This window comes from Cavia porcellus, unplaced genomic scaffold (genome assembly GCF_034190915.1).
Source record: "Cavia porcellus strain 051 isolate PalLab524CR breed Dunkin Hartley unplaced genomic scaffold, mCavPor4.1 scaffold_11, whole genome shotgun sequence".
Taxonomy (NCBI): domain Eukaryota; kingdom Metazoa; phylum Chordata; class Mammalia; order Rodentia; family Caviidae; genus Cavia; species Cavia porcellus.
This window is the reverse complement of record NW_026947494.1, coordinates 74,268,916-74,282,030: the sequence shown is the minus strand read 5'-3', so window position 1 is coordinate 74,282,030 and position 13,115 is coordinate 74,268,916. Positions and strand designations below refer to the sequence as shown.

Sequence of the window (13,115 nt, the reverse complement as noted above, 5' to 3'; positions counted from 1 at the left end):
AAAGGTTCTCGGGCCGCAGCATCACAGACAGGGGACCGAGGCTCAAGCACATGATCCTTTAAGGGTTATGATACTCAGCTTGCTGTCACTGCAGCCAAATGTCTGAGGGAAACAACTTAAAGGAGGAAAGGTTTATTTTTGTTAATGGTTTCAGAGCTTTCAATTCATGATCAGCTGGCTCCACGGGAGAAATCCCATGGTGGAAGAGCATAGCAGAGCAAAGCTGCTCACCTTGGGGCAGCTGGGAAGCAGGGAAAACAGAAAGAAGGCAAGAGAAAAAGGGACGGGGCAAGATTACCAAGGTGCCTGCCCCCACGGCCTACCTCCTCCAGTCAGCCTGCACCCCTTAACAGCCCATTCAGCTAAAGAATTTATTCATGGATCAGTCCATTGGCAAGGTTGGTGCCCTCAGGATTCAGGCACTTTTGAGGCCAAACCTTATTTCATTAATACGACTATTTCTTTGTAAATAACTCAACTCCCAATTATGTTCAGTGGGATAGAAAATGGGGAAAAGGAATGATAGAATAAAAGCAAAAGACGGATAGGAAAGGCTGAGAGATAAATGGTACAGAGTAAAAGGAAAGGAGGAAAAATGTGAAAAGAGACATTCTCAAGGGGAAAAAATCCCCCTAAGAAGCAAAAATAGAGAGTGTAGAAATTTAAAACTTTGGTGTTCACTTGGACTGCATAATGTTGATTTCTACTAACTTCCTTTGAAATGTTAATTAGCTAACTAGCTGACATTAGATCCATAACCTTTATTCTGAAAACTCTTTATTCAGAACGAACAAGCACCTTAGACATCCGCTGAGAAACTAATTTCTGGCTTACTAAGCCATGTCTTCAATAATTCAAAACCACAAATTAGAGGCTAGAATTAGCCTTCTTCTAGTTTAGAGGTTTAAAAGTCAAAACTCTTAGGTTACAACATTTCAAAAGGTGTTATGTCATTTACCGCCCTCATCTAAAGAGAAGGAATATCTATATATGCACTTAGGTAATAAGCCCCAAATGATGGAATAAACTATCATTCCAACTTTATGGCCGTTGAACTGTTGGACCCAAAGTTAAATTCATCATCTAGAAAATGAAAGCAAAGCCACTCAGATTAGATGCTCTCAGTCTGGTGACAGAGGTGAAGAACCAAATGGCCTGTGTTATGAACGTGTGGATTTAGGTGTCTTTGCAGCATGATAGTTCAATAAAGCTGTGCAAAAACCCTGTTGTGGTACTGTGGCAACCTCCAGGAAGATTAATGTTCCCTCGTATTCTGAGAAAGGCATCACAGTAACAGCCAAGTGGGGGATGAAGCCAGGAATCTCGCTCTTTCCACAACAAAGCAAAACTTGCCGCTTACAGCTTGCTTCCAGATGAGGTCTGGAGAAGCCATTAGACAGCCAGTTCAGCCAAGGGAGAAGGCTGGTGTCAGGAGAGCATCAGCTGGTGGCACAGATGCAGGGCCAGGCCGGGGCCGAGTGGGAGGCTCTCTAACTGGGAAGGGAAGAGGACCCAGGTGCTCGAGCTAAGCCAAACCAGTATCTCAGGGGCTGGTGGACAAAAATGAGGAGTTGAGAAAGTGACAAACAGGAGGGAAAACAGGTGCTGAGTTAAAGCAGAGGGATAAAATCAAGTGGATAATGTTGCTTAGGTGGATGGCGGCTTGCTACAGGAGTGTCAGGCCCAGGAAGAAGCTCGTGGGGAGAAACGGATGCTGTACAGAGAGAGGCAAAACCGAATGGGTCCTTTCTTGAGGAAACAGGAAGATTAGCTTAGAAATAAATTAAGGACAATTTTCCCCTGAGACAGGTGGAAAGCAGAAAGGAGGGAAGATAAATTATTTAAGCTCTTAAAAATGAGATCATTGCACTCATTAGTCTCAGAGGTCTAATCATCCATTTAACACTTTAAGAAACAATGAAGCCTTTCGAGTCCCCCTAGTTGTGTTTGTATTTTGATCCTAAAACTTTTCATAAGTGATACGCAATTAATTATTTTGAAAGCAAACCTAAACTGATATATTATGTCCCAGGAACACTGAAAGAATTTTTATATTTTTTTGTTTTAATATTGCTGAGTGTCACAAACATATTTCTGCCTGAGATGCATAACTTGTATTTAACCATGAGTAAAGAAAACACAAACCAAATATGATGAGCACTATTTTCCTTTTTTGAGGCCCTCTACCCTCAAATAATGTTGACGTAAGAGACAGAGAAAGTCTGTGGAAATATTCCAGATAAAAGAAAACTAAATTGATATAACAACCAAAACCACCTTCTTAGCTCATACTTAATCCTGTACCAGACTGAAAAAATATGAAGAAGTGGTAGATACCCATAATGCCAGCACTCAAGAGGCTGAGGCAGAAGGATCACTTTGAGTTTGAGGCCAGCCTGTGCTACATAATGAAAAGTTGTCTCAAAAAGAAAAAAAAAAAAAAAAAAAAAAAGGAAATAAAGACAAACTTCTTGTGTCAATGTTGAATTGACTGAATTTGATAACTTTACTGTGGTTATGTAAAATAATATCCTATTCATGGTAAGTAACCAAATGATTACCTGGCAAAAGATATATAGGTGTTCGGTATGCTAATTTTAGTTGTACAATTGTTCTGTAATTTTGAGTTATTTTTAAACAAAAACTTACAATGTTCCTTGTTAACACTTAGAGCTGTGAGTTCTGTGCCATCACAAGTCAGCTTCTCCGAGAACTGTACCCAGCAGTCAGGCAGTGCCCTGCCCTGCTGAGGGAGACTGTCTTGGCACTGCAAACAACCAGGCTGAGATTATTTCAACAAAGAACAAAAGATCTCAGCGTCCTTTGGCAGGTGTAAGTTTGTAATTGATTACTGTAATTATAATGGGTTAAAAAAGGACTGTTGAAGGGAAGATTCAGGAAGGGAAGGTGCAGTTCTCAATTCTAAAATAGCCCCATCTTTCTGTTCAGACATATATTTCTCTCCTAAAAATTAATTGCTAAATACAAAAAAAAGAAAATCATAATCAAACGGAGGAAAGAAATTCTGATTATAGGTAAAGCAGAGAATGTTAAAGGATTGGGCGCAAAGGACACACAATTTCTTTTCATTGTTGATAGCAAGTACTTCCTTGCTTTTCTAATGCCAGGATATAATTTTAAATTCCAGAATGTCAACCACGAACTGAATTTTTTTTTAGGACATGCAAACAAAAGGGGTAAAAGTTACCAGAGAATTTAGATGATGCTCATTTTTCTATTCTTCTCATCTTATAACATTTTGTGTCAATCTTGTGCTGCTGTGTACTTAAAATCTGTTACTATAAGTTGAGAATACTTTCTCTGAAAGCTTAGGATGAGAAGTTTTCAGATTTCTGATCCTGTTTCCAACTTTGGAATATTTCCATATGCATAATGAGACAGCTTGGAGATGGGACCCAAGTTGAACATAAAGTTCATTTATGCTTCATATGCATCTTGCCCACACAAACCGATGGTGAATTTATATAATATTTGTAGGGCATCTGCATTTTGACTACAACCTGTCACAAATCTTCCATCTGTGATGTCATGTGGGCACACAACATATTTTGAATTTTGGAGTATTTCAGATTGCAAATTACTCAGCCTGAACTTTTTCTCCACATCTTTGAAAGACAGTCTAGGATCTTTGGGTGAAAACTGTAGAAACAGATTTTCCTTTTCCAGTTGGGCCCCTTTGCCAGTGTCTGACCAATAATGTCATCTCAGTGAGGATGTAACTACATTCAGGTGCTTAGAGAAAGGGGATGTGAAAAAAAGGGGGTTCTAACATATTAGCAGAGGAATGCCACGCTTAAAAATTTGTTCTTTTTTTTTTTCTCTTTATTTTGGATGCAAATATTCTCTTTAACAGATTACTCAATGAATTTTAAGTACATAAATCATCAACTTTAAGTGTCTTAAAATATTTGTATTTATATTAATTTAAAAGAGTAAAACTACCACCCACATCAAGACATTGAACAATAATGTGAAAGCCACATAGTTTCTTAAATGTGAAATTTCTTGTAATATCCTTGTTTCTGCCTAGTAAGCATGTTATTCTTCATTTATAGGACCAAAGAGTTTCTACTACCTTTAAATTCCTTGAACCTTTGTTTTATACAAATGCGTCTCAGATCAGGGACTGATTTTTATTTTTTACTCAATTTGGATCTTAATTTAGTCAGTTTATGAATATAATTCATCTATAGCTCTTAGTAACTTTTATGCAAGTTTTAACACATCTTTGGTAATTTTCTTTTGCTACCTTTTCTTGGTTTTTCACTTGTTTTCAATTTCAGAAGCTTGAAATGTATAAATCTCGTTTTGTCCACAACTCAGTTACAAACTGACTTTGATGAACTGCCACCTGATACAGTATTGGCTTCCCAATTCAGTATTTCAAACATATCCAACCCTTTCAAATCAGTGCTTTGGAAATTGGTGCCTTACATTATCAGTATTAACCTTATGAACTTGTGAGTTTTTTAAGGAAATAAAACTGTACCATTTTCCAATTTTGTCAGATTAATATTCAGCATGTCTTTTACTTTCCCTATCCACAAGAACAAAGCACTTTTACCTAATACAAACTTGGCTTAACAACATGCATTTTTATAATATTGCATGGCAAAAATAAAACTATTTATTTGCCCAATACGCTGCGTATTGACATGTACTTTGATAGTTTAAAAATGACATAAATTGAAAATTTTAGATTAAGCTTACAAATCTACAGTTCACAATCGATTTTGTCTACCAACAATTTAGTTCTCAAATAAAAACACTTGGCAAAATTTAGCCTTTGTTTGCAAATTGCAGCTGGTGACAAACAGGATTGCAGCCATCTTTCCACACAAATGGTCATCATGGAACAAATTAAGTTCACAAACCAAGATACCACTATATTTTATATTTGGGTTTATTATCCTATATATAACAATTTTATTCCTCATCCTTCTTAACTTGTTTTATCCATCAGATCTTTCATAAAATTAGCTCCCTCTTATTTTAAATTTTTGTGTTGGCTGCAATAAATCACTCACCAACATTCTCAGAGAAGTTTCTTAGTCAATATACTTTCTTAAACCCTTGATATCTGAGAATGTCTTCTAGTTGCTTTCATACACAAACACTAGCTTGGCAAAGTATATGATTCTTGGTTAAAAATTATTCTCCCTTAAAAGTCTATAGATGTTCCTCCATTGTCTTCTTGCATTTAGAACTGCAAGAGAAAAAGCTGAGGTCAGTATGATTTTTGCTCCTTTATTGGTAGCCTGGTTTCTCTGTCTAGACGTTTGGGAAAGTTTTCTCTTTATCATCGAAATTTTAAAAAGTCTCTAGGATGCATCTAGGCGTTGCTTTCACCTCAAAATATTTTAAAGATATCCTATGAGCCTTCTTCCTTTGCAGGACTACTTTGTTCTTCAACTCTGGAAATTTTTCTTCAGTTATTTCCTAAATTATTGTTTTGGCTTCATTTGCTTTGTTTTCTATTTCAGGTATTCCTACACTAAGTAGACTGAATTTACTGAACAGGGCCTCTACATCTCTTTTTCTCCTCTTAATTTCTTTGCCCTTTTCCTCTGAATTCTGTAGGAATTTCTTTCATTGGTATTTACTTTCACAATTTTGTTTTGTGGCAAAGCCCAGTGATGACACTTCCTCTAAGAAGAAGGCCATGATCTCTCCCATGTGATCACACACTACTATGTGCTCTATAACTAAACCCACATAGGTAATGAATTGTCTTATAATATATTCTAGACGATCACCATGGATTGCTATATCAGCATCAAGAAATGACATTTCCACAGTTACTTAGCTCTGTTCTTTTCTTCTGAACAACTTCGAACTTCTCAACAGCTCTTCTCCATGGGATTAAAATATGTGGTCTCCCAAAGCACCAAAGTTGAAGAATCTATGCTTAAAATCTTAAAGTGCTCCCTCTGTTCAAGAAGCTTCTGGTTCCAAATGGTACAGATAAAGAGCAAGGCATTTGCTGCTTCTATGCTATACAAAAGTTTTGAGATTAAATTTGACTATTTTTTCTTGAATCCCAAACTGATCATAAGTACATAGCCTGCATAGTGACTATTGTTACCTTTGATTTTCATCCCCTTTCTTTATTTTTTCGTGTTGCTGCCTTCACTCTCTTTTCACTCCTGAGTTTCCTTTTTAATTGATGTTTTCCATCACACCAAGATTCAGTTATTATAAACTCCTGTGTGTACTAACCTCTGACTACCCAGAAGTATCACCAATAGCTAGCCGCCTGTAACATACAGCAAGGAACATTTTTGTGCTAACCAGAAAAACCTCTGAAGAGCTCAGGACCCACGTCTGGACGTTCTTCTAGTTACTGGTTGCAAGTATGAGAAGTGGCTCTTGGAATATATTGTTTCATTTAAAAATTATTAAAAATAATTACTGAATTGAATTTTTGGTATCAATTCATGTGAACTTTTCCCACAAGAATCATTGTTTTAAATTATTTTGCAAGGATAGTAAATAATAGTTCTTTTTCATAATTAAAAAATAACTGATTCTGTCCTAAACTCTTTGCAATCAACTGGCCTTGCATGATAACCAAAGAGGAAAAAAGAGCACAGTGCAGCTGGCTTATGGGTAATGATAGACCTAATAAAGAAAAGGTCAGCTGAACTTTAAAATCCGTGAGACCATTTTTAGCATTGGAAAGTCTTGACACAGCTCCTTACATAAACCAGCTGCAATGTGGACTGATGTAATAGACCAGTGACAAAGGAGAGTTTCTCATAGAACTCTTTCCCAGGAGGCTGGTATGCTTTTAGGTAAGCCCTATTTACATCTGGACCATAGACATGACCTTTGTCTATAAAGCAATAAAAATGATTTCTAGAGATTAAAAACCTACTTTTAGATGGAATACTAACCAAATGAGGCTGATACAATGACAAAATAAAAGAAGCAGCTAAAAATGATTTTAATACAATCTCTGATTTATTAAAGCTAAGAGATAAATGACAGTAAGTGGACATTAGTGCTTTGCAGGGAAAGCCAGTAGGCACAGGCCAGCTGCAAGGAGCGTACTGGATTACTTAGGACAAACTGTCAACCGATTACCACAGGAAACGTTGCCAAAGTTGTCCTTTAGATGCCTTTCCTTATTTTAAAGAAAGAAAAATCTCTCTTTTGTGAATGAACTACATTTATTCTTGCTGGAAAGTCGAAAGGCAAACCAGCTGGTCATTCAAGCTTCTTGAGATACGGTGGTGCTTTCTTTCACATTAACAGGGAGCCTTGGTGGTGGCCAGCTTCAGGGATGATTGCCAATGATTGTCCAGGTACTAAGTGGTCAAGCTGAAACAGAAATCCAGTTCTTTCAACTTCTAGACTGTGATTATTTTAAAAAAAAAAGAAAAGAAAAAAAAAACTAGCTCTTGGATCCATTTACACCAAATACCCAGAGTTAAATCCTAGCGTCTTTGCCAATATCAGATTCACTATGATTGTGAGTATCATTTCCACTCGATTCATGCCTTCTGCAAGTAATTTGCTCTGCATAAACCAGAGACTAGAACCCCATCTAAACAGTCAGTTGAGTTAAACTTAGAGAACCTTAATTTCAAAGCCATGCTATGCCAAGCAACAGTTCTGTGTGACATGGGTTCTAGCAGCGTCACCAAATCTGGCCATTGACCAAATACTTCCTGTTTATCTCTGCAGGTTTCACAGCGGCAGCCTCCCTAGTCTCCTTGGCTTGGGCCCTGGCCTCTTACCAGAAGGCCCTGCGAGACTCTAGAGATGACAAGAAGCCCATCAGCTACATGGCTGTCATCATCCAGTTCTGCTGGCACTTCTTTACCATCGCCGCCAGAGTCATCACCTTCGCTCTCTTCGCCTCGGTTTTCCAGCTGTACTTCGGGATCTTCATTGTTCTCCACTGGTGCATCATGACCTTCTGGATCGTCCACTGTGAGACAGAATTCTGTATCACCAAATGGGAAGAGATCGTGTTCGACATGGTGGTGGGGATCATCTACATCTTCAGTTGGTTCAATGTCAAGGAAGGCAGGACACGCTGCAGGCTGTTCATTTACTATTTTGTGATCCTTCTGGAAAACACTGCTTTGAGTGCACTCTGGTACCTCTACAAGGCTCCCCAGATAGCAGACGCCTTTGCCATTCCGGCACTCTGTGTGGTGTTCAGCAGCTTTCTCACCGGCGTGGTTTTTATGCTGATGTATTATGCCTTTTTCCATCCCAATGGGCCCAGGTTTGGGCAGTCACCGAGTTGTGCTTGTGAGGACCCCGTCACTGCCTTCTCTCTGCCTCCAGAAGTGGCCACAAGCACCCTCCGGTCCATCTCTAACAACCGAAATGTCTCGGGTGAGCGTGATCAGAAGTTTGCAGAGCGCGATGGGTGTGTGCCTGTCTTTCAGGTGAGGCCCACTGCCCCGTCCACCCCATCATCTCGCCCACCACGGATTGAAGAATCGGTCATTAAAATTGACCTGTTCAGGAATAGGTACCCAGCTTGGGAGAGACACGTGTTGGACCGAAGCCTACGAAAGGCCATTTTAGCCTTTGAATGTTCCCCCTCTCCTCCAAGGCTGCAGTACAAAGACGATGCCCTTATTCAGGAGCGGCTGGAATATGAAACCACTTTATAAAACAGAAGGACTTGTGGGAGCCACAGTGTCCAGAAGAGGGGTGACAGCAGGGCCGTGGCAATAACAACACTTCATCCTAAGTAGGGCGACGGGCTGTAATGTTCTTAGTGTGACCATCATCATAATCGTGGATTAATCTTCATCAGCTGACTGCTTGTTGCTGGGCTCCTTTCAAACCAGCAGCACTGAGAGCCTCTTACTCCACCTGAAGGAGCCAACACCAATTTCCTATGACTGTTGCTCCCAAACTCCTCCTGCAGTCTGGGAGCGCATCCAGCACCACCAGAGGGTACTATTATCACAGAAAACATCTCCAGTCAATAGGGTGTTCTGATGGAGTTTACTGAGTTTCACATAAAGCTATATTCATACATTCACTGACATACACACACACTCACACACACACATGCACACACTCACACTTGTCTCTGTTAAAATAGCTTAGGTGATTTTTCTTGACTGAAAGCTCTGATTCCCACAGGAATGTAAGAACAAAGAGATAGAAAATGTATCCCTCAAGGCTCCAGGAGAAAAAAAATAATACTCCTTAGAAAAGAATTCATAAACCATTTCCTCATTTGAAAACCGTTACTATGTGTGAAGAAGTGGACAGTAAACTCAAGTTCGTTTACACATGTGTTAGCAGTGATGGAATGATTTGTTTTCTACACATTTCCGGATTTGTTTTTTTATTTTCAGCTTTCAGTTGAAAACATCTTTTGTGACAGAAATCCTATGCAGCACATGTATGGCTTTCAACAAGACCAAGGAGCTCGATAACTTTGTGATATAAATGAAACAATAGTCATGATTCAGTATTCAATTGCAAAAAGTTAATAGCTATACAAAGAGAAGGTTGGGGGAGACAAAATGACAATCCAGTTCCCAGATATGAGCAGCTCACATTGGAATGTAAGGGAGAGAGATAGGCTGGCTGCAACTGCAGAGTGAGGGGCTCACTCTGTGTATATGTGAGCAAATTGATTCCGGAAGACGCCAAACCACACCTTTACCGTGCCAAACTCCATCCAACCAGAGGACTGACGTGGAAGCTCCAACCACTGAGAGTATGTGGCATGAGCCCCCCAAAAGCAGACAAGAGGATAAACAATCACGCTCTCCACTGTGTACAGACTTACCCATCCCCAATCCAAGGTCAGAGTGACTTGTCTTTTAGGCGTTGGGATACTTTAGTAAGTATGAGCATACAAATGCAGTGAATATGCTCTGAGGAAACCCTCTGAACTGCTTGAGGGCTTATCACTACATCCAGCTAAGATTTATATTTGAATCATCTGTAAAGTCGTACTCTTACAAGCTTCTGGTTTTAAATACCTCCGTCCAGCAAGTAAACATTCCCTGCTTTCTGTTCTCAGTGTCCTTGGTCATGGTGCTTTTTGTTGCATTAAAAGTGCCGGTCAAACTTTGATAGTATTTTTTTATAGTTGGTGCAGAGTGGAATAACTCATGGATTATTTCAATATTTTTGTAATAAAATATATAGGGTATGCATATAGGCATTATCACTTTTTTTATAGACCTGGAATTATTTAAAATACTTCAAGCATTGTAATTACTTGGGATGTCAGAAACTGGTCCACAAATCCATCAGCCTTCATTGGCAGATTGAAAACACTTGTCTCATGCAAGAACACTCTACTTTGCAAGTTGGTGTCCCCAGGAACCTGGCCAGGGGTGCTATCAGAATATCAATGAAGAGAGAAGTAGCCTAAATAGAAAGGGCTTGTCAAGACTGGCCAATGTTTCCCACAAAATCAAAGATGTAAATGATTACTTTCATCGGTCCATTGTAACAAACCTGACCACAGTGGAAGATGTCTTAAATATCCTTCCTAGGTTTTATACTAACCCCACTGATATACTAAAGATTAATGAAGTCACTTGGAAGGAGGGAGGGAGTCAGTTTAACCTAATCATTCACTTATCTGGATTGTCCAAGTCACTACAAATAGTTAAGTTCTACAGCTGTCACCTGTAACGTGTGTGTCACCCAGAGACTGCCACCCCTATGATGACATCCACAGAAAATGACAGAGGGCTTAACCTAGGACTTGTTTTGGTACAAAGCCTCAAAGCAGTTTTTAAAAGATAAACAATTTTTATCAGTAGACATATTTCCTAGTACTCCGTAATTTGATCCTCCAAGCAAGATTTTCACTAAGAAAGATTAATCATCGGATGGAATGTGGAAAGATGATCTGTGTCACTAGTAAAGCTCCAGGAGGACATGATTCTTGTCAGCACTTTGTGCAACAGTTCACCCCCACTGTGAAGGAAAAAGTGATCATTTTTGACAAAGTCTTCACTTCTGTGCAGAACCATGAGTTATTAGCTTCATTAGTTCCAAGATAACTTTTAATCGATCTTTGGAAATTGAATTTCTCAGTTGAACTAAACCTTTGAAACCATGAATAAATAACTGATTACAGTGTAACAAGGTCAAGCAACACAAAGGCTGCAGGCCCCTTCACTCTTCCACCATGTAAGTTCTCAGTTATTTCTCAGCTTGCTCCCTCATAGACCATTTTAAGAGTTGCACAAGAACCATGTAATAGACAGCAATGTTGTCCTTGGAGGTGAGGCTGACTGTAAGGAAGATGTAAAACTTTGAATATTCATTGATTTCCCAATTGATAGTCTATTATCCGACACACTTAAAGATTATGCTATTTCAGTTAGTAATGAATTCTTGGTAAGGAAATCATGTATCTACCATGATATAAACTCTAATTTTTCACAAGATTTCAAGAACAATGGGAAGGTCAATCATGATTTACTCTTGTTTTCATGATTCAAAAAGCACACCACTTCCAACTCTTGTGATTATAAGAAGATTTATTAGTTTTTAGAGACACAGGAAACAGTTTCAAGTAGTAGGATTTCATCAGTGATTTTTGTATTTATATCTATTGATTTGGATTTTTGTATTTATGTTCTAATTCTCCCTAAAATTTCATTTTCACTACATTCTCCACAGAAAGTAACAAGTCTTAAAGGAATGAGCCACTACTAACATGCAAATGGGAGAAGGATTCTTTATCCTGGGTCTCAGACGTTCCGGCCTGAGTCAGTTTCGATTCTGTTAAGGTGTCTGGTCTTAACAGGCGCATAACATTTTCTAAAGTGAAAATATTATAATTTTTATACTTTTAAACTACTGTTTCTAAATGACTCCGTATTTAAAGAATATATGTAATGTGTCTCTTAATCATACGAAGACTTCAAGTATTTGTGTGGAAGAAAAAAACAGAGCTTTTCCCCAGTGACCACGCCCATTACATATTCTTTGCACACATTTGCACTACCTTAGCTATTTATCCTCTAGTCCAGTAACCCTGACTTTACAGACACTTAGTTGCCATCCAGTTGGGATGAATGCATTTAATCCAACAAAAGAAGTTAATTCTCTTACCAGCAGGGCAAGATTACCTAATTCAAGGGCTAGCAAAAGATAAAATACCACGATAATCTAAAGATGAAAGTAAAATAAAGAAGTTTTAATTAGTTCCTAAATGTCCAATTTATTTTGCTCTATGCATAAATGAAGTAACAGTGCTAACCAATTAAAGGATTAATTGAAATCTCAATGACTTTAAAAGACTCGTTTGGGAGGTGTTACTAAAGTAATGGAGGAAAGGAGGAAATGCATATCACTCTTCACTAAATATAAAGTTGAGTGTTACTGACACAGAAACGTTTAGTTAAGAAGGCTGTTCCATCCCTTTTCCAAAGTGACCCATGTGTATAGCCCTTGCGTGTACGACATAGCACATTTGTGAACTTCATCTAGAGATCCTACATATAGTTCAGTGCCTCTTAGCTTGATTGAACTTATCACGCATTAAAGATCTCATCTTTTAAGCAGGTTTGCATCATTTCAAAGTTTCTCCTATTGAGCAAATTGAATTGAGCAAGGAACACCGCTGGTATCCTTACCTGAACCGTATAAAGTTGCACTCTCACTTTGAAATGCACCAAATGCCATTGAGTTCTGACACAATGTTTAGACAAGAATCCAAGTGACTTTTTTCTAAGGAGCCATTTTCCTGACTAAATATATGCTCTCTTAACTTCTCCACACATCGTCGCCATTAGCCGTCACTGTTGCTATATAAAGACTGGATGACATGTCTGTGTTTTTATGATTCAAAGGAGAATTCCTTAAAGCCTTTTTAAAAATAGCTCAGACTGTCTTTCAAAATCTAGCTCAGAGGACGGCTGCAGCCAGGGTCACAGCATGGCAGGACTGAGCTGGTCATTTGTCTAATTTCAGTGATAGAGACGGATCAATTCACAATCTTTTATGTCAGCAATCAATGTCACTTTGGAAAGCAATCAAAATCATCCTATCTGCCAGCTTCCAACTCATAACACTCTTCCCACTTGCTGCTTGAGCACTTCAAGATGGCTAAGAAGGGTTCTTTCTCTCTGGCCCCT

At 38.7% G+C, this 13,115-nt stretch overlaps 1 protein-coding gene across 2 annotated transcripts in view; it reads left to right on the top strand.

The window, feature by feature from the left end:
* The window catches only part of Xkr4 (XK related 4), a 415,115-nt gene that overhangs the window by 390,225 nt on the left and 11,775 nt on the right, over positions 1 to 13,115 (top strand). For both annotated transcript variants that reach the window (XM_003465985.4, XM_063258493.1), the window contains exon 3: positions 7,711 to 11,160. In XM_003465985.4, coding sequence (XP_003466033.2) covers positions 7,711 to 8,657 — 947 coding nt within the window. In that variant the 3' untranslated portion in view covers positions 8,658 to 11,160. The remainder of the gene's footprint in view (positions 1 to 7,710; positions 11,161 to 13,115) is intronic.